We start from the raw sequence: 20,622 nt of genomic DNA on the forward strand, positions 1-20,622 counted from the left end.
CAGTGTCTGTGGGCTGGTTGGGAAAAGATGTGTTCAGGGACTGAGTTCTTGTTCTGCCGCAGTGATGGTGGAAAATTCAGTGGTAGAAATTCACTGCTCTTGGGTTTGGTCATTGTGGAGATGATTTATATTTTAACACACTGGTTATTCACTTCTTGGCATCAACCTTCCTGTTTGTTTAGCTGCTGAAGAGCCCTAGGACAGCAGTGGGGCTTTCTCTCTTGTTCTGACAGGAACAGTCCTGGGGTAAGCAGGACATTTCCTTCCCTACACCCAGGGCTGCCAGATTTTTCGAGTGAGCCTGCCATGTCAGGACAAAACCTGCAGGTGGTAGAGGGGCAGTTACCAGCTGGGAGAGGAGGAGCTCTTGTGCTGTGCTTAGTGAGGAGTGAGCAGCACATTATGATGTTACTGCATAAATCCTGGCTGCTTTGGAAAGGTAGGACATGGCTCCAGCTTGGAGAAATCGATGGGCTGGAGCTCTTTGGAAGAATTGTTCAGGCAGCATTAAAAAAAAAAAAAAAAAAAAGACAAATTCTGTATTTCTATGGGATTTGCAAAACCTGTGGGGTTATTTTATAAGCCAGGGGCTGATAAAAGTGAGCTGTGGTGTTGGGATTTGAGTGTGACATGCAGGGGCATTCTTGGATTAGCTGTAACCAAGTTCTCTGTGGAGACATGGTCATTGCTCATCCTTTAATCCACTCTTCCGCTTCCCAGCCCCTACAGGCCATCAGCTCTTAGGAAAGCCTGCTTGTTCAATTGTCCAGAGATTTGGGGAGTACCAGGGTTGAGGAAGGGCTCAAGACATCCAAATGAAGTGTCAGTCTTGCATAAATTTTAATTATTTGAGAAATAATGGGAAAGTAGTTTCAGTGCCATTAAAATTAAACATAACCTCGGCAAATCTAAAATTCCATTTCTCCAGTTGAACAGTTAATTCTTCAGGCAGTTTGTTCAGCTATGAAAATTTATAGTCTCCTCTCTTTTTTTTTTTTTTTTTGTCTTGAGACCTTGACTTGCTTGATAAGTGAGCTGCAGGTGTTTGGGTACCCTGGGGGGCTGTGGACTCCCCATCCCTGGGAAGGTTGGATGGGGCTTGGACCAGCCTGGTCTCATGGGAGGTGTCCCTGCCCGTGGCAGGGCGTGGGACTGGGTGAGCTTTAAGGTCCCTCCCAACCAAAACCATTCTGTGTTCCTGGAGTTCTTGGGGTTTACAATTATCTTTCCAAAGGCACCCCAGCCTGTGTTGCTCTGAGATCCTTTTCTCTTCCTGCCTTCATCCAGCACAGGTTTTTTTCAGGAGCTCTGGAGCAGTAGCACTCTCTCCCAGCTCCAGTGGGTTTTTATTAGCTCAGTTCATCCTTAGCCTCTTGCATTTTGGTACTAATCTGTGAAGAATCTCCGCAGCCGTTACTTTTTGCTGCTCCACAGGAGTCCATTATGTAACTGCCGGTGGCGGTGCATCCTGATCAGCCAACCAGGGAGCCTCAGAGGAATTTTGGATAACTCTGCAGCCAAGAAATGTTTTTTAATTCCCTTCTTTTGTATAGATTCTGATCACTCAAATGGCTGGGTTTCATTATTTAGCCACAGGATGCTTGCTTAAAAAAAACTACACATGGCACAGGAAGCTTGTCTGGGATTCAGAGGAACTTTAAATGTCCATGTTCTGTGGAGCTCACACTGCTCTGTTTTCCTTTCTTGTCTTCCTGGGGACCTGCTTCAGGCTCAAAACTCCAGATTTGTTGATTTTTTTCTTTTTTTTTCTTAACAAGGGCATCTGGTAATAGGTGGAAGCAGGCAGTTACTTCCTTTTTTGTGTAGAAGTGAGCAGTGCTTTAAATTGAAAACAATCACAAACACGAACATTAAAATTTTTTAGATTTTTTTTCCTCTAAGGTGTTGAAATTTTTATATAAATTTTGTATCACATAAAACACACTCAGTAATGTTATTTTAATGCCATTTTGATGTGGTAGCTAGGAGATAAACCATTTTGCCTTGAACAAGATCTGAAATTCAAAGGAAAAACCTTTCAGAGTTTTCTGTCCTAAATGTTTGCTGCCTGCTCTTGCTGAGTGTGGAAGGAAGCTTCCCACAGGAAGTTTGTATTGAAGATGGAAAAAGAGATCCTTAAGTGCTTTTTCTCTAATGTTAGGGTGTTTTTTAATATAATTTCTCTTTATTCCAGTTGAAATGCCTATGGTCAATGGTTATATGGGGAGTGCTTCAGTGAGTAGAGTGGGCTTTGTGATGCAGTATTTGTAACTAATTTTGAGTAAGAGCTTCCACCTCCTCAGGGTAAACCTTCCCCAGAGAGCTTGTGAAGGGTGGTGATGTTTTATTAATTCTGCTGATGGGGTTGTAATTGATACAACCTGACAAGAGGGAACATCTGCTTAGCCCTGAGGTTCCTGTGTCCTGGCATCAAGTGCATCTTGGAGCCCCCCAGATGTGCAGCAGCCCTGGGGGACAGCACAGACTCCTTCCACACCTGGATTTCCAGCCAGTGCAGCCACCTGAGGGACTGGGGTTTCCCCAGTCCCAGAGCTTTGTGCATATTCCGAACCCATAGCAGAAGAGGGAAGGATGTGGGTGTCTCCAGGTGAGACATCTCATCTCCACCTGGTGGTTTGGTTTTCCACCTGTGTAAATGTTCTTTTGTAGAAGGGAAAAGAACCTCTCAGCACCCCAAAAGACACCCCAAGGCTCTCCCTCCCCTGTCCATTAAATGCAGCTCCCTGTGCCCTCTGCAGTGTCTGTTCCTGGGAATATTTCACTGGAGTGGATTGAGCTTGGCAGGCTCTGAAGGGTAATTCCCAGCAGGAGCCATGTTCCTCCTTCCTGAATTCAGACAGCCAAAACCAAGATCAAGCAGACATCTCTTAGCATTCAAAATGGAGCAGTATCAGCTTTAGAGTTGTAAGGTTCTGTTCCAAAGGCAGGGATCCTCCTAGGTTTGATGCCAGTATGTCTCTGGGTTAGCTCAAGGCTTTGATCCTCAGACAATCCAGGAGGCTCCCCTGAGGCAGAGCTGCCTTCCCCCATCAGCACTGCAGGCCTTGTTTTAAGCAGTCTCCTTTTAGTGATACTTCTGCTATGACCAGGGGATGTTCAGTCCTTGAGGGTCCCTTTCAATGTAGAATATTCTGTGGTTCTGGGTAACAAATAGAGCCAAGGTCCGTAGCATTGCGAAGTTCTGGAATCCCACCTGTGAATTTGCGCAGGCTGCTCAGCTTAGCAAGCTGGGTTCACTAAGGCCAAGTGCTGGGACCTGCATTTGGGTCACAGCAACCTCATGGGATGTTCCAGGTGGAGGCAAAGTGACTGGAAAGCTGGGCAGGACCTGGAGGTTCTGGTCAGCAGTGTTGGACATGAGCCCAGGTGTGCTCAGGTGGGCAAGAGCCCAGTGGCACCTGGGCTGTTCCAGGACTGGGGTGGCAGCAGGACCAGGGCAGTGACTGTCCCCTGAGCTGACACTGCTGAGGGACCTCAGGTGCTGTGTCCAGTTCTGGGCACCTCATGATAAGAAGGACAGAGAAGGGAATGGATCTGGGAAGGGTCTGGAGCCCCAGGAGAGGCTGAGGGAGCTGGAAAGGGGCTCAGCCTGGAGCAAAGGAGGCTCAGGGGGCCCTTCTGGCTCTGCACAAGTCCCTGCCAGGAGGGGACAGCCGGGGGGGTCGGGCTCTGCTCCCAGGAACAGGGACAGGAGGAGAGGGAACGGCCTCAGGCTGGGCCAGGGGAGGCTCAGGGGGGAGGAATTTCCCCATGGAAAGGGAGCTCAGGCCTTGGCAGGGGCTGCCCAGGGAGGTTTGGAGTGCCCATCCCTGGAGCTGCCCAAGGAACACCTGGAGGTGGCACTCAGGGCTCTGGGGTGGGGACAAGGTGGGGATGGAGCACAGGTTGAACCCAGTGATCTTGGAGGTGTTTTCCAACCTCAGCGACCCTGTAATAAATATAATTAATGTACACTAAGTTTTTATTAAGCACTATTTTTCCTTAAAGGACTAACCCCTCATCTTCCAGCCTGTTCTACAGGACACTTAACAGAAGCATTTTTTGGTTAATTTTTCAGGATTATGTTGATAAAGAAAAGGCCATTGCCAAGGCTTTGGAAGACCTCAGAGCAAACTTCTACTGTGAGCTCTGTGACAAGCAGTATCAGAAGCACCAAGAGTTTGACAACCACATCAACTCTTATGACCACGCTCACAAGCAGGTAAGCAATTGTAGACAGCACAGTTCATCAGTTTGATGTTCATTGTGGTGGTCTTGTTTGTGGTTAATACTTGGAGTTTCCCTGGTGTATCTGTTTTCCTTACTGCTCCAGGAATAGGTGTTTTATGTCGCTGGGTAAGATTTTTATGCCCATCGCTCATTTAAGAACACAAAACAACAAAAGAACCCCAAGCCCCAATCCATGGTTGGCACCAAGGAGCCCCAGTTCTGAAAGACCCATGGGCAGGAATGTGCTGGTGTTAAACAGGAGGGTACACGTGGAGGTGAAAGGCTCCCAGCTTGCTTTTAACATTAGTACTGCTTTGGGGAGTGATGATTCCCCATGTGTGAGCATTTTACTACCTGAGTCTGTGTTCTGTGGAGTTACTGAAAAGAGACTAGGAAATAATGGGCTGTGCACTTCCCAAATTCTGTAATTCTCAGGAGAACGTGGGTTCAGAGTCTCTGTCGAGCTGGCTTCTTTCCCAAGGTAGGGATGTACTGTAGTGTCTGCAGGGTGCTTCATGCTGCACAGTAAGTAATGGAAGTTTCTGTGTTAGCCTGATCTGTTTGACCATTTAAGCTGCTAAATGAGATGTAACTGCACAGCAGATAGTAGTGTTGGGCTCCTCCAGGGCTGGAAGGGCTCAGAAGAGGGGTTTGATGTTCCTAGTCATAAATTCTAACAACACAGTCATCAAAATGGTGGTAACTCGAGGAGGATGTGCTGTAGAGCTTGCAAAATAGCAATGAAAACAGCATAAAAACAAGAATGTGGCTTTAGAGTATGATTTTTGTGTGTGTGTATTAAGTGTAGGATATGACAGCGAATGTGCTTTGAACTAAGGGAGTCTTGTCAGGAATTTTCACAGCAGGGCTGTTGGGCTCTGTAAAGAAGAGTGGTTTGGTAGAATCAAGATCAAAAACTAATTTATTCCATTGGTTATTGGGCAGAGGGGTGCTTTTGGCTGAGCTCAGTCATGACACCTGAGAGCGGAGAACTTCCTTGGAAGGTCTCCATCAGTTTGGCTGAAACCTGAGTGCAGTGACCTGCATTTATCTGGGAGGTGGCAGGACCTGTTTGTGTCACATTCTTGGTGTGCTGATGCCGTGGGATTCTGTGAACTGCTCCAACCCTCAATGACTGATGGGGCACTGATGCGAGCCTGGCCAGGTTCAGAGCTCTTCCAGCAGCTGGAGTTGCTGTGGAGGAGGAAACCAACATGTGGAAAGCAATAAAAGGAGTCAGCAGGAGTGGTCTGAGAGAAAAATGTCTTGTGCACACACAGGGTGGAGTCATCTCATCAGGAGAAAGAATTTGAGAGTTGCTTGGCACTGCTGATTATTTTGAGAGGAATTATGTTCTTGGATAATTCCATCCATTGCAGTCACTTCAGGCAGGCTTTGGAGAAAATGAGCCTCCAAACTCTGGCTGCATCATCCAGCATTAATTTCTAGTTACAGAGGGATTTAAACAAAGAAGCAATCATGCTTTGCTTAGGGAAAAAAATTGCTTGTCCAGCTTTGTCAGGCTGAAATGTGTGTGACCCTGCTGGGTCAGCGTTCAGGGAGTGAACTTGAAACCCCTGAGACAGAATGACAGTGAATTTGCATAAGTAACATTATCTCACTGCTGTGCTCCTTCCTGCTCCAGGGAGGCTCATTTCCAGCAGTCCAGTCTAAATTTTAAAATAGTTTTAAAAAAAGCTGTGCTTTTGATATGTTGCACGTTGATGTTCTGTAGTTTGTCTGCTTGGACAAGAAGGCAAGGTTGCAGAAAGATGAGCCTTAAGTTTTTGAGGAAAAACATGAACTTTTCCTAGAAGCAGGCCATCAGTTTGCTTTCTTGGAAAGAAAGGCCATCACAGTATCTTAGTTACAGCAACCCAGCTTGGTATACATCACCTGCAAGATTTGTTGTCTCAGTGGTAATTTTTGAAGCAACAGAGCTTGTTTTTGCCTTTCTCTTGGCTCAGTTTCCACAGCATTTTTACTTTTAAGTATTTTTAGTTCCACATCTCCCTGACGTTGAAGTGTTTGGTTATCCCTCTGTGGCTCAGAGAGCATTAGGCATCCCTGTAAATAGATGTTCCATCCTCAGATCCCTTTCCACTCCCGAGTTATAAAGACACTGTCTTGTATTCCAGGAAGGAACTCGGGATTATTGCCCAACAGGGATGATAGGTAAGTGTATTGATCCCAACCGGATGAATTTTGGACCCACCAAAATTGTGTCAACACCAAACAACTAAAGGGGAGGTTTATTCTCTTTATTTCCTGCCTGTCCTGGTTCCATAGACCGTTTGGTTACATCTGGATCAACCTCAACATGTTTCTCCAAAAGGCAGCATTTCCTTATCTGGGAAAAGATCCTTGCATTTATTCTCCCAAACCATTGGCATATTTTAGCCATTGTGTTGGAGGTGTGCAGTGTTGTTCTGGAGCTGGTTTTAATTAGGTTGATACTTGAGATGAGAAGTGCAGCTGTTTTAAGGCCCAGTCACCCTCTGGTCAGCACATGGCCTGTCCCTCTCAGGGGACTGAAAGCAGCTGGGGTGGGTGCAGATGGCCCTGCAGGAGGGACAATAAGCTCAGTTCTTTCACACAGCCTTCAGTGAGCAACTGGAAAAGGCTGCATCTCATAACTTCTTGTACAGCTGCTGATACATTTAATGGTGGGGTTTTTTTAGCTGTAGGATTTTGATCTTGAAGGCCTGGTAGGTTATGAAGGGCTCCCACTCCTGATGGTGCCCAGTCCTGATATTTAACAGAGTAATAATTAATAATAATTGACAGACAAAAGGTGACAAATGTAGAAAGAAAACTTGTGCAGCTAAGAAGAAGCTTAGGTGGTGAAGATGGACCCAGTGTGTATCCCTGGAAGTGTTCAGGGCCAGGCTGGACAGGACTTGGAGCAACCTAGGGTAGTGCACAGTGTCCCTGCCCATGGCAGGGGGTAGAACAAGGTAATCTTTAGGATCTTTTCTAAGCCAAATGAGTCTGTGATTCTGTGATTTTTGTGCTGCTTTCCTGCAGATCCACAATGTCCTGATCCTTGGGAGCTCCCACAGTCCCTGAACTCTCTGGACTCAGTGGCAATGTGTCCTTAAGGCAATACACCTGTGAGGGCTCCTTATTTGGTTTGGGGTTTTGACATTAAGATAAAGACCTCGTGTTGGATTTGCATGAAGATGAGTGCAAGCCCCATATCTGGGTTGTGCCCATTCTGTGTGTTCCTTCCTGTCAAATAAATCTGGATGTGCAGGGCCCAGCACCTGGAGCAGCCTGCAAGAGTTATGGTTGGAAGTGCCTTGTGTGTCAGTTATGTAGCATTGACAGCTTTTACTTTGGAGGGTTTTAAACAATCCAAGAACTTGGAGAATCTCCTACCATCACCTCATTCTTCTTGTGTGCCTGCTGAGGGCTTGAGCTGTTTACTGAGTCACTGACCCAACAGAATCAAAACATTCCCCTTCTGCATTCCCTGTGAAAAACAAACGTGTTCCTGAGTGAACCTGTGCCAGGTTCCCTGGGAGAATACAAACCAGCATTGAAATGCAGGCTTTTATGTAGCTGGTTTTTTTTCCCTAAGTGTGTGGTGTTTTGGAGGTGTAGGTGATTAATTCTGCCTAGCTTCTCTTTGTAACAGGACAAAGTGAGTGTATTCCATAACGAAGTTTTTTGGGAAAGAGGGTGGAACTCAGAACTGAAAGTATAGATGTGCAGTTCTCTTTGTGCCCTAATTAGCTGCATCCTTGCTTCACATGCTGAGGGGGGAGGGATCTGTTCCAGCACAACAAAATTACTAAGACAGTCACTGCTGGGGTTGAGGAATACTCTGAATGCAAGCCCTGAACCTTGTGTTTTGTTAAACTTGAGATTTCTAAAACCTTGGGCCTCCAAGTGCAGCTTGAATGGAAAAGACTGAGGGAGGGAATCTCTGAGGTACTTGGTGTTACATGGGAGGTTCCTCTGCTCCAGAAATGCTTTGCCCTCAGAAAACACAGCAGTTAACAATAAAGGGGCTACAAGAGAGCTGGAGAGGGACTTTGGACAAGGGAATGGAGTGATAAAACAAAGGGGAATGGATTTAACTGAAAAGAGAGTAGGTTTGTATTAGAGATTATGAGGAAATTCTTCCCAGAGAGGATGGGGAGGCCCTGGCACAAGTTGCCCAGAGAAGCTGTGGCTGCCCCTGGATCCCTGGAAGTGTCCAAGACCAAGTTGGGCAGGGTTGGAGGCAGCCTGGGACAGTGGAAGATGTCCTTGCCATGGCATGGGGTGGGACTGGGTGAGCTTTAAGGTCCCTTCCAACCCAACCCATTCTATGTTTCTTAACCTAGCTAAGAAAAATATTGATTCCTTCCAGAGAGGAAATAAGGATGAAATAAAACAGCATTTGCAGGCCATTTCATATCTGTTCTTTTCACGTCGTTTATAAGCATGCAAAGAATGTCGATGACCAAAGATAAGGCAGCCTTGTGTTCTCACTTCAATAGAATGATCAAGGTTGCCATCCTTTGAGCTTGTGTTTAATGGTGTCGTTCACTCCCAGAAGCTTTTGGGGCAAAGAATCAAGCAGACATCAAAAGTTCAGAAAGCCAGAAATCTGCTGGCACAGAATGAAATGTACATTATTATTTTATTTAATGTGGGTTGGCAGAGAGACATGAGAACAATGCCAAGGGAGGAGGGGGCTCTGATGTCATGGGAGCTGCCTCCTGCCTTGAGCCCCAGAGGTGGATCTGCTCTGACCCATCTCACTATGAGGTTTGGCATGAAAGTCTCACATCTTCAGGTCTGATGACAGTGTGACAGTGCTTTTGTCTTGTGAGAATAACAGGGGCTCTTTCTGCTCTGCACTTTTAGGCAGAGAATGTCTCTCAGTGGGCCTCAGCTCAGTGATGCTGCATGGCTTTGTCACCTTAAATGGGGAAAATCCATTTATTGCAGGTCCTGAGTCTGTAAAGCTCTGTACCCCAGCTGGGTACTGGGGAGGTCTTACCTGGTACCATCAGCAAAATCTGGGATGTGCTGAGTTTTTTCATGGCCCTGAGGCTGCCAGAGCTCCAGGAGCGTTTGGACACAGCTCCCAGGGGTGTGCAGGGTGGGATTGTTGGGGTGTCTGTGCAGGGCCAGGGATTGGACTGGATGATCCTCGGGGGTTCCTTCCTACTTAGGACATTCTGTGATCCAGTGGTTTTCCTGTTGCAACAGTTCCTGACTCCTGCTCACCCCCCTGGGTTTCCCCACTCTGCTGTGCCTGGGAGGGGCTCTCAGGAGCTTTTCAGTGGTGCTGTAGTGCAGCTGTTTAAGCTGATTTGTGAGAATTGGAAGGTATTGGTGGTGGTTGCCAGTTTGGCCCCTCCTGAGCCTTGCAGGGATTGGGAGATAATCCAGCACTGTGGCCTCTTTGTGCTGTAGTCCAGACGTAGCTGCAGATTTAATACCAAACCTGCTCTTCAGGAGCTCGATTTGCACTCCTGTGGAAATGCAGAGACGAGTTTGGAATTTTGTTAGAAACAAAGCTGGAAACTTAAAATACAATTCTTTGTTTCCAAAGCTGAAGGGGGTGGCAGCTATTAATAAACCCCAGGAAGGCTGGAGGTAGTGAACTACTGCCTACAGCATGTGGGAATCTGGAGAAATTTTATGTAAGTGCTGGTGATTTGTGTCACTACTGGTCACTGCAGTGTGGCCCTTCTAACAGCTGAAGTAATAAACCAGCAGAAAACTCCTTGGCTTTATGGTCTGCATGATCCTGCAGTTTGAAAGGATGTTGCTGCTTAGATGAAGTGCTGCTTCCTCAGAAAACACTGCCCATGGAGAAAAAAATTCCCCTTAATTTTGAAATCCTGTAATAGCATGAAACATATGTTTGATTTAATAGGGGTTTGGTGGCTGTAATCCTGTTGAAAAAAATCATTGTCTTGCTAAGCACAATGGGAAGACTTAAAAAGGGAGGATTCACCCCAAAAGTACAAATTCCCAGGGCTCCTTGTGGAGGGAGGAAGCTCCATGGGGATGGTTGAGTGGCTGCGTTAAATCCTTGTTGGAATTTCTCCCTGGTGCTGGGGAAGGGGCAGTTCCGTGCCCCTCCAGCCTCCCTCACACCCACACACATGGTGTGGTCCAAAAAGTCATTCAGAGGTTTTGGGGGGATTAGAATAATGAACACTCTCCTTGGGATTAGATGGACATTTCTTTAGTGTAAGCTGAGCTTAAATATCTGTTTAGTTCAAATGATTTCCTGGGAAGGCTGAGACCTAGAAGTGTGTGAGCAGCATTTCAGTGCTTCATGTGCTCCCTTCACCCAGTGAAATTGTACTTCAGGCTTTGGATTGCTCCTTCCCAGTCTGGACTGGGAGCAGGGTGGGCATGGCTGTTGTGAACTGGTTATCCACTCTTTGAGGGGATCAGTCGCTGGATTCGGTGACATATTTGAAACAATAAGTGAGGGGAGGGTTCCAGGTTATTTTGAACAAAAGTTCTGCATATTTTTCATTCCTGCAGCAGGTTGTTCTAACAGATGAGCAGTGTGGGTTCCTGTTTTCCCCCCGTTCCCTCCCACAGGATGCATTTAGGGAAGATAATGCAGTCCAGCCAGGTCTCTTGTGCGCTTGGAGTCATATCTGATGATAGGTGTGTTGGTTTAGGTCGGTCTAAGAAGCTGAGCTATCTTCTGTATTTACATTTCCAAGGAGCTGGCACGGTGCATTTGTGAGCTTTTATATCCTGTACTTCCCCAGCAAGACTCTTTTTCCTCCTGACTCCTGTGTGACAAAAAGAAACTCAGCCTTGGGATCTCTTGGTCCTTTGGAAACCAGACCAGCTATTCCCTAATTTTGGAAGTACCAAATTCTCAGCAGTCTTGACACCAGGGCCAGTGGTTTGTCAGCCTAAAGGGCCCAGGTTTGGGTGCAGCTGGGAATTGCTGTGGTGCATATTCCAGAGTTACACTGCTTTGGGATAGTTTATTTGCTTCACACCTCTAAATTTTAAGTGTTGAGAGTGGGAGGTTTGGGGGAGCAGAGCCACATTTAATAATGGGCATTTAATTCTGTCTGCCTTCAAATTGCCAAGTAATGGAGGCAGGAGAGCCTGGGGGCAGCTGCATCATTGCCAACAACTCTGAGCTGTTCCTGTCTTGGGGGATGATCAGGACCATGCCTGGAGGCACAGGGGCTCTGAGTGCACCATTGCACCTTCCTCTTGAGAGGAGAAGGTCACAGTTCATGTCTGGTGTAAATAGCTGGGTCATACTTTTTTCCAAATGGATGAGTGATCTTGAGACTTGGCATCAGCCCCCATTAAATAGTTTTGTCAGCTGTTGGTGGCTGTAACTTCCCAGAGCATTTCACATACACTTTTGAAGTCAGCATGAAAAAGCTGATTGCATTGCTCAGTCCACCTATTTTATTTTTTTTCATTCCTCTTGGAAAAAAAAATTTACTCTTCAACATTTAACATACACCACAAAACCCTTGAGCCCTTTACTTGTCCTGGTGAAAGTAGCTCTGCTGTTCCAGGTGGGATCATTGCTGTGTCTGTGCGTGTCCGTGTGTGTCCCCCTGCTCCAGACCCCGGCTCGGTCCCGTGGCTCCGCTGGCTCCACTCCCGCTCCGTAGAATAGCTGGCACACTCCCCCACAGCTCTCTAGTAATGCTTGCTTGTTTTGTTTTGGGTTTTTTTTTTTTTCTTTCTCTCTTCCACTCTTGTTATATTTTTACTTTCTTTTTTTCTTTGTGATGTGACGTTTTCAGCTGATGTATTGAAAGCAAACCCTTCTAATTTGGGAGTCCAGATCACAAGAGTGAGTTTCTTTCTACTGGTGTCTGTAGTTGTATCTTTTTTGTGTGTCCTCCCCTCTGATTTTGGTAACAATCAACCACATTTAGTAAATACAATTAGGTAAGAGAATCCTCAGTCTTGTCCAATATCCCTCTTTTTCACAAAGCAATGTTCTCTTTACATTGGGCCAGCTTAATTCCTCTAATTTGAGCTTTGGGTTGGTTTCCAGATCCACTGTTTCTGTGTGTGGCAGTCTGACTCTGCTCCAGGAAAGAGGCAGAGTCAGCCAGCCAGAAGTATTTAGAATTCACCAGTGATTTGTACATCCTGTACAAGAATTGTTCCAAAGTGACTCCTGCTCTGAGTCCCGTTAGTCTCCCAGGCTCTGCATGAAATGCCTAAAAAACATAAAACTTTTTCCAAAAGCTGAGTACAGGATGCATTCTGGAACTGGGCCCTTTGAAAGGGTTTTGAATTGTGCACTAAAAAAGAACAATGAGTTGCTTTAGGATGGTAGAGGTCTGTCTTTGTTGCTTTCTGTTACTTAAACTTCTGTAGAGCACTCTAAAAAAATGTTGTGATTATCCACATATATTCCAAGGAAAACCAGCATCCTCTTCTCCTAGTGCTCTGAGACAAGGAATTTCCAAAATATTCTGAAGTCTTGGATATTTATTTTCTATTAGAATTGGCTACCTAGACTTCGTCAGTGATATTAGGATGTTTGAAATGCCTTGGGATTGGGTTGGCTCCCTCGTGATAAGAATTCTGGGGAACTTGGTGTTTCTTCCCTGCAAGGTATTCAACCCTGAGAGACCCTCCTGCCTTTAGAGCACTTTGTTTCTTGACCATCTCAGAACTACTGTCAGGAAAACAAGTAACTGGTTGTGGTGTATGTTGTATTCTGGATTTGCTTATGAAATCATTTGCATGGGATTTTTGGCTCCTTTTCCAATGTAATGGTACATTGCTTTTGTCAGATGTCATTCCTGGGTGACTGTGGCACCAGCTAATCCCTCCTGTCCTTTGGCCCATGCTCTTGACTCGTGTCATGCACTGTTTGTCAAGTACATCTGCACCCTGCAAGAGCAGCAAAGTAAACAATCCTTCTTTCCCCCTTTTCCTTCCAGAATTTGCTTGTTGCTTCAAAATCAGCTTTGTTGTCCATGCTAAAGAAAAGCATTAGTGTTGATTGGAAAGGGGCATACACAGAATTTGAAGTCATAGCCAAAAGTGACCACCAGTTGTCTTTTCCTTCAGCTGCAGGGAGGATGGCAGTGTGCTCCATGGGGTTTGTTGAGCTGAGATGCTGTTGCTCCATCCTGGCTCAATAAATGTCCCTGGGGAGGGGCTTGACACTGCAATTTCCAGTGCTACAGCAAAGAGCTGCTCTTGGATAAACCACAAACAGCTTTGATCTGATCTGTCCCTGCTTTCTTTTGCCTCAGAGGTTGAAAGATCTCAAGCAAAGGGAATTTGCTCGCAATGTCTCGTCGAGATCCCGGAAAGATGAGAGGAAGCAGGAGAAAGCCCTGCGGCGCCTGCACGAGCTGGCTGAGCAGAGGAGGCAGCCTGAGTGGTGAGTCTGGGTGGTCCCCAGCACCCCTGGAACCCGGGGGGCTGCAGCCCTGGGCTGGGCTGGCATTCCTGCCCAGGCTTTGAGGGCAAAGCTTCCCACTGGTGCAGGACGCTCATGCTGTGGTTTTGGTAGGAATGAAACTAAACTGATCATGCAGAGCACCCCCAAATTGCATTATCCAGCAATACATTTTCTTCAGTAATTTAATATTATTAAAAACTTGGAGTAGTTGTATAATGATATTTTAATGCATTGGTCTGGGTGCAAGAGCACTTGAACTGTGTAAGATGGTCTGTGCTGAGGGATGGATCCTCCTGCAGAGGGACAGGGACACCAATCAGCTGTGTTTTCTCTCCCCTGTTCCAGTGCTCCTGGAAGTGGGCCCATGTTCAGGACCACCACGGTGGCTGTGGACGAGGAAGGTGGAGACGACGATGATTCCGCAGCCAACAGCGGCTCCTTTGTCCAGATGAGCTCAGGCCAGGCCACAGAGATGACCACGGACAGAGGATTCCTGAACACAGGACAAGGCACTGTGATGCCAGGCCAGACACCCGCCCAGGGGGCACAGGCCATCAGCTTTGGCATTAAGAGTTCTGTGGGAGCTCCTCTGCAGAAGATTGGGGTGTCCTTTTCCTTCGCCAAGAAGACCCCAGTGAAGCTGGAGACCATCGCTTCTGTTTTCAAGGACCATGTGGATGAGTCCAATTCTGCAGATGGGGCAAAAGGTGATGAGAGGGGGTCCTCAGAGGCTGGCAGCCTGCAGAAGTCTGGGGATGGTGAAGGCACCAATAATTCTGATGGCAAGGCAGAGGATGATGACCAGCACGACAAGGAGAGTGGGGCTCTGGCCAGCACCTTATCCAAACTGAAGAAGATGAGACGAGAAGATGGACCAACAGCTGTGGAACCAGAATATTACCACTATGTCCCCCCAGCCCACTGTAAAGTAAAGCCAAACTTTCAGTTCCTGCTTTTCATGAAGGCTACTGAGCAAACAGAAGCAGAAAATGCGAATAAAAAAAACGCGCACGAAACAAAAAAGGGGAGTTCCCCCAAACCCAAACCCAGCAAGCACACGGAAAAGGCTGCTGAGAGCACGGGGCAGCAGAAGGAGCAGAGTACTACTGAAAGTGCAGCTCAGCAGGGCAAAACAGAACGAAAAGATATCCCAGAGAATGAAAATACACAGGAGAGCAAGCACCTTCCAGAGGGCAATCCCCCCGAGCCAGACACTGCTAAAGAAGCTCCTCCTCCTGCCTTGGGCTGCAGAGATGGCTCTGAGGGACCAAAGCACCCCACAGGACCTTTTTTCCCTGTTCTGAGTAAGGACGAGAGCACGACGCTGCAGTGGCCTTCAGAGTTACTCATCTTCACCAAAGCTGAGCCCTCTGTGTCCTACAGCTGCAACCCCCTGTACTTTGACTTCAAGCTCTCCCGTAACAAGGATGCAAAAGGGAAAGGGGCAGAGAAATCCAAGGATCCAGGGGGGATTTGTAAAGACAACACTCAGAGCACAGAACCTGGTGAGGTGAGCAAAGCCAAGGAGGCTGAAAGTGTAGGGAACAGTTCTGCTCAAAAAATGGAAAACAAATCCCAGAGCAAGCAGGAGTCCGGTGTGGGAAGCATCAGTAAGGGAGAGGGAGAGGACAGCAGTAAGGGTATAATGGGTAAGAGTAAATCTGGAAGGTCCCATAAACACAAAAAGAAAAAGAAGCACAAAAAGTCCAGCAGACACAAACGCAAACACAAGGAGGAAGCTGAGGAGAAGGCCCGGAAAACCGAGCTGGGGGAAGAGAAACCCAAGAAACGGAAAAGACACAGGCACAAGAAAGGTAAATCCTCCCTTTCGACGGAGTCAGACCGGGCACTGAAACCTGAACCGTCTGAAGACTGCAGCCATTTCCAGAAGAAAAAGCGATGCTCCCAGGAGTCCCAGAGGAAATCTCTGTCTGCTGAGGAGGGAAGCAGCGGTAAGAAAGAGGACGGGGGTAACTCCTGCCAAGAGCACAGCAGCAAAAGACACAAGGCTGAGCTGCAGCAGGTGCCTGGTGCGAGGAGGCGCTGCCCGGCTCTGTCCCAGGCCCGGAGCGGCCGCCGGAGCCGGCAGAGCAGCGGCGACTACGACAGCGACGAGGGCTCCCCCAGCAAGCACTGCCACCAGAAGTCCCCGTCACAGTACAGCGATGACTACGACTCGGGCAGCGAGCACTCCCGCAGCCGCTCCCGCTCGGGCCGCAGGCACTCCTCGCACAGGTCCTACTCCAGCAGCTCGGACGCGTCCTCGGAGCACAGCCGCTACGGCCGCCAGAGGAGCTACTCGGACGACAGCTACAGCGACTACAGCGACCGCTCCCGCTGCCACTCCAAGCGCTCCCAGGACTCGGAGGATGACTCCGACTACAACAGCTCAAACCACCGCTCGAAGCGGCGCAAATACTCCTCATCGGAAGACGACTACAGCTCGAGCAGGAGCAGGTCCAGGAGTCGGAGCAGGAGCCGAACCCATCCTCGAGGCAGGTCGAGATCGAGGAGCCGGGGCAGGAGCCGCAGCAGCAGCTGCAGCCGCAGTCGGAGCAAGAGGAGGAGCCGCAGCGTGACGGGCCGCAGCTGGAAGCGCAGCCGCAGCTACAGCCGCAGCCGCAGCACCCGCAGCCACTCACAGAGGTCCCTGTCACGGAAGGGCTCGCGGGGCCACGAGAGCCCCGAGGAGCGAAGGTCTGGCAGAAGGGACTTCATCAGGTCCAAGATCTATCGCTCCCAGTCTCCTCACTATTTCCGGACAGGCCGAGGTGAGGGGTCGCTGCTGAAGAAGGAGGATGGCAAAGGAGAGGATCTGAAAGGATCTGGCTCCCTGTCCCAGAACAGCAGCGGCTCTGGCACAGGGCGGGCCTCGGAAGGGGACTGCAGTCCTGAGGAGAGGAACTCGGTCACTGCAAAGCTGCTCCTGGAAAAGGTGCAGTCCAGGAAGGTTGAGAAGAAGCCCTCTGTCACTGATGAGATGCTGTCAGGGGCAAACAAGGTGGGCATAAAGCTCAAAGATCCTCCCCAGGGCTACTTTGGCCCCAAACTGCCTCCATCCTTAGGAAACAAACCGGTTCTGCCCTTAATTGGGAAGCTGCCAACCATTCGAAAACCGAACTCCAAAAGATACGAGGAGTCTGGCTTGGAGAGGGGCGAGGATCAGGAGCTGTCAGATGCTGAGGATGGTTCTCAAGGCATGGAGGAGGGTCAGCTGGCCAGCCAGTCTCTCCTGGAAGACGTGGTGATGGTAATTCAGGACAAACCTCTGGATGAGCAGAAACGTGATGAAGCCTCTGTGGAGATGCCATCCCTTCCCCTGGACACGCCGGCACTCCCCGAGTGCTTTGGCTCCGGAGATCTGGTCATGCCACACAACTTCCTCTCAGATCCGAGCGATGGCGATGGGCTGGAGCCTATGGATGGGAGCAGCCAGCCGGTCCCAGTGGAAACGAGTATGATGCCCTTAGTTCCAGATGTTGAGCACTTTCCTGGCTACGTGCCTCAGAGCGGGGAACCCAGCATGGAAGGAGATCGGGAGGGGACAGAAGATTCATCTCTAGCCCCACTGGAGAGCCAGCCCATCACCTTCACCCCCGAGGAGATGGAAAAGTACAGCAAGCTGCAGCAGGCGGCCCAGCAGCACATCCAGCAGCAGCTGCTGGCCAAACAAGTCAAGGCCTTCCCCGCCTCAGCAGCCCTGGCTCCGGCCGCGCCTGCACTCCAGCCCATCCACATCCAGCAGCCGGCAGCGGCGTCGGCCACGTCCATCACGACGGTGCAGCACGCCATCCTGCAGCACCACGCCGCTGCCGCCGCCGCTGCCATCGGCATCCACCCCCACCCACACCCGCAGCCCCTCGCTCAGGTCCACCACATCCCCCAGCCACACCTGACTCCCATTTCCTTGTCCCACCTGACCCACTCGATTATTCCAGGGCACCCCGCCACATTCCTGGCCAGCCACCCCATCCACATCATTCCGGCGTCCGCCATCCACCCGGGCCCCTTCACCTTCCACCCTGTCCCTCACGCTCTCTACCCGACCCTCCTGGCTCCGAGGCCTGCGGCTGCTGCTGCCGCCACGGCCCTGCACCTCCACCCCCTGCTGCACCCCATTTTCTCAGGACAGGACTTGCAGCATCCACCCAGCCACGGCACATGAAGGACAAAATGAAGGAACCTCGGAGGAAGGAGAATATTTGGCGTTTTGGGAAGGGGTTGGAGTTGATCCAGCGGGCAGGTGAGGTCTGAGCATTTCCTTTCACTCTTGAGCAGCCAAAGAAGCCAGAGGCTCGAGGGCTGGGCTCTTGGCTGTATCCCAGGGATGTCTCGCTCCAGCTCCTCCGTGCACGCAGCAGCACCGCTCTGGAAGAACCATTTCACCTTTAGAACAGCGAGACTCTTGGAAAGGATTTTTTTCCCCTGGATTCTTACACTTGGTCATCTTCCTTCTGCCACCTTGTATATGATAAATGAGGTTTCATCCACACTAATAGGATCTCTAAAAGTCCTTTTAATGAGGTCATCTAATTAAAATAGCATGATTGAATCCGGCTTGTAATTGGCGATGGAACATCGGGAGCTGTCGGCTGCGGAGGGGCTGGAGGCCTCCGTTTTCAGGCGTTGCAGGAGGTTCCTTGGCCCCTGTCACTGCACACGTGGGTTTTTCTTGGTGTGAGCAGCAAAGGTGGAAGTAAGATCTTAGTGTAAAGAGGAGGAGGAGCTCTGTGTGTGTACCCAGAGCTCCCGTCTTTCTCCATCCTGCATCTGCGCTCTCCTGCTCCAGGACCATGCCTGGATATCCCAGACTGGAGAGGGGTTCTCGGGTCAGGGGTTGGGATTCCAGTCTGGGCTTTGACCACTCTTCTCCTGAAAGGGGGAAAAAAATCACTCTGAATTCCATCCTCTGTGGTGTTGGGAAAGAGGCACTGGGATGGGAGAGAGAAGGAAAATCCTGTTAGGAATTGAAGCAATACAGAGGACGGGGGAGCGCGGCCAGGATGTAAAACGTGTTCTTTCCTCTGTAACACTGATGGTCTCCTTATTAATTTATAGGATTTTTTTTTTTTTTTTTAATGTAAAGAATTGCACTGAACTCTGTAAACAAAGATGCTGCTTTTTGTAGCTCCTATCAAAGGTTACATTTGTAGTATATCGCAATAATATTTTTTACAGCCAGTTCTTAGTGGTACTTGTTCTGGTGGCTTCTGTGTAAATATGTTTGCTGTAGGTGACCCAAGACACTTGTAAAGGTTCAATTTATAGTTTCAGCTAGATGCAGAACAGCTAAGCATGTATATTTTATCAAGCTCATGTATTTTTGAAGGTTTTATGTACTATAAAATGTAAAAACAAAAAAAAAAATCTTCATTTAGAATTTTGCAGAAGAAAAAAAAAATCAACAGGTGAGACTTGGGCAAGGTGAGGGGTGTAGGGGTAGCAGTGACTCTGGCAGGTAATGCTGCGTTCCTCCCTGCCATAGGAATGGGCATTGGAGCGGCCTGGGGAGCAGCAGGAATTCAGGGTGCTCCCAGAGTACAGAGAGCCCTTTTTTTTCATTTTTCCTTTCCTTTTTCCCCCCATTTGGAAGCAGTAATGTGCAAACCCTGCTGGTGCAGGAGGAGCCTTGGGACTGTTCCCATCCCACACGTGGCGTTACCCCAGTTTAGTCCATAAGGGATTTCCCAGCATCACCTGGCTCAGGTGATGCTGCCCGTGGGAGTGCAGGACAGCTCCTGTGTCCCCACTGCCAGGGCATCGCAGCTGGCACAGCCCTTGGGCCACCACCGCTGGAAGGAGAGATTTCAGAGCAGTGTGAGGATGTGGTGACATCCCTGTTCCTTCCCCCATCCTCTTCCCCATCCTCATCCTCTTTCCTGTCCCCTCCTGGAGCGCAGCACAAGACCAGGCAGAGTCAAAGGATCAAAATCCCCCTGAGCTCTCTCACCGTGTAAATGAGACTTTGGAGCAGGTCAGAGTGACAGCAGTCACAAAAAAGGGACTCAATTTCCTGTAAATACCGAACAATTCAGTGTTACTGTCAGAGCTGAGCTTCTTAGGGCCTGTCTGTGCCCCGGCCCCATCACACTGTGGGCAGGGATTGTTTTTGGACTTCAGGATAGCGCTAAAATAATTAACCTGTCATTACTTAACGAGCATAAACAGACTGTATTTAACTTTGTCACATAAGATATATATATAAATATATATATATGCTGTAAAATGAGGGAAAAAAAACCTTTCTAATAAACCAATGATTTGTGGAAAAAAAGGTGTGGTGGTGGGGAGCTGCTGTGTAGAGCACCAGAACCTCTCCTTTCCTATCCAAAGCCCTGGTCTGATTAAAGGAAAAAAGTCCCCCCCAGTGCATGCCAGCAGGGTTGGGGTCCGGGTGCCACCTGCCCTTCCCTGGCAGGAGGTGGCTGATGAGGGACGCTGCAGAAGTGCTGAAAGAAACAGGAAATTAAGTAATTGGCCAAAAAAGAATTCTAATTGCTGTGAGGGGTCTGGTGTGGGCTCCAGCTGGGTTCAGATGCTGCTGCCAGCTGGGGATGAGACCTCCCGAGGAGGAGCAGCTGCGCCTGAGTCCGGTGTCCTCCGCTCCCGGGGCACGGAGCTGATCCGGGCTCAACTAAACCCTTTATTTTGGGGGGGCAAATCCCATTCTCTTCCAGCTGCAGATGCTCCAGGGCAGCCAAGAGGCTGCAGCTGCTCTGAAGTGCTGGAGCAGACCCCACACCCCCCCTCAAGTGCCGAGGTGCTGTTTGGCTCTGCGGGGACCCCGTGTGCCTCCCAAAATCCCCGACTCCCCTGTCCTGCTTCCCACCTGCAGCTTCAGAGATGGAGAGGAGAAAAGCCCCGTTTCGCACGGGCTGGCTCCCGGGGATGCTCGGGGCCTCTCCCGGCCACCGGCGCTGAGCTGGGCCGAGGACCCCCCGGGAATCTCGGGCAGCCTGAGAGTCCTTAATTAATGGAGTTTAAATCAATTCTGCAGGTGGGTTCAGGGG

The 20,622-nt window shown here is 49.1% G+C and overlaps 1 protein-coding gene across 13 annotated transcripts in view; it reads left to right on the forward strand.

Moving 5' to 3' along the window:
• The window catches only part of GPATCH8 (G-patch domain containing 8), a 55,859-nt gene extending 35,982 nt beyond the window's left edge, over positions 1 to 19,877 (forward strand). For 11 of the 13 annotated variants that reach the window (XM_058857663.1, XM_058857670.1, XM_058857671.1 and 8 more), the window contains 5 exons: positions 4,079 to 4,222; positions 6,369 to 6,405; positions 11,985 to 12,034; positions 13,461 to 13,591; positions 13,958 to 19,877. In XM_058857663.1, the coding sequence (XP_058713646.1) occupies positions 4,079 to 4,222; positions 6,369 to 6,405; positions 11,985 to 12,034; positions 13,461 to 13,591; positions 13,958 to 17,777 (4,182 nt within the window). In that variant the 3' untranslated portion in view covers positions 17,778 to 19,877. Of the gene's footprint in view, positions 1 to 4,078; positions 4,223 to 6,368; positions 6,406 to 9,835; positions 9,876 to 11,984; positions 12,035 to 13,460; positions 13,592 to 13,957 lie in introns of those variants that run through there. The other 2 variants (XM_058857676.1, XM_058857664.1) reach the window with 2 other exon arrangements.
• The last annotated feature ends 745 nt before the right edge of the window (positions 19,878 to 20,622 follow it).

Source organism: Poecile atricapillus, chromosome 27 (genome assembly GCF_030490865.1).
Source record: "Poecile atricapillus isolate bPoeAtr1 chromosome 27, bPoeAtr1.hap1, whole genome shotgun sequence".
NCBI lineage: Eukaryota > Metazoa > Chordata > Aves > Passeriformes > Paridae > Poecile > Poecile atricapillus.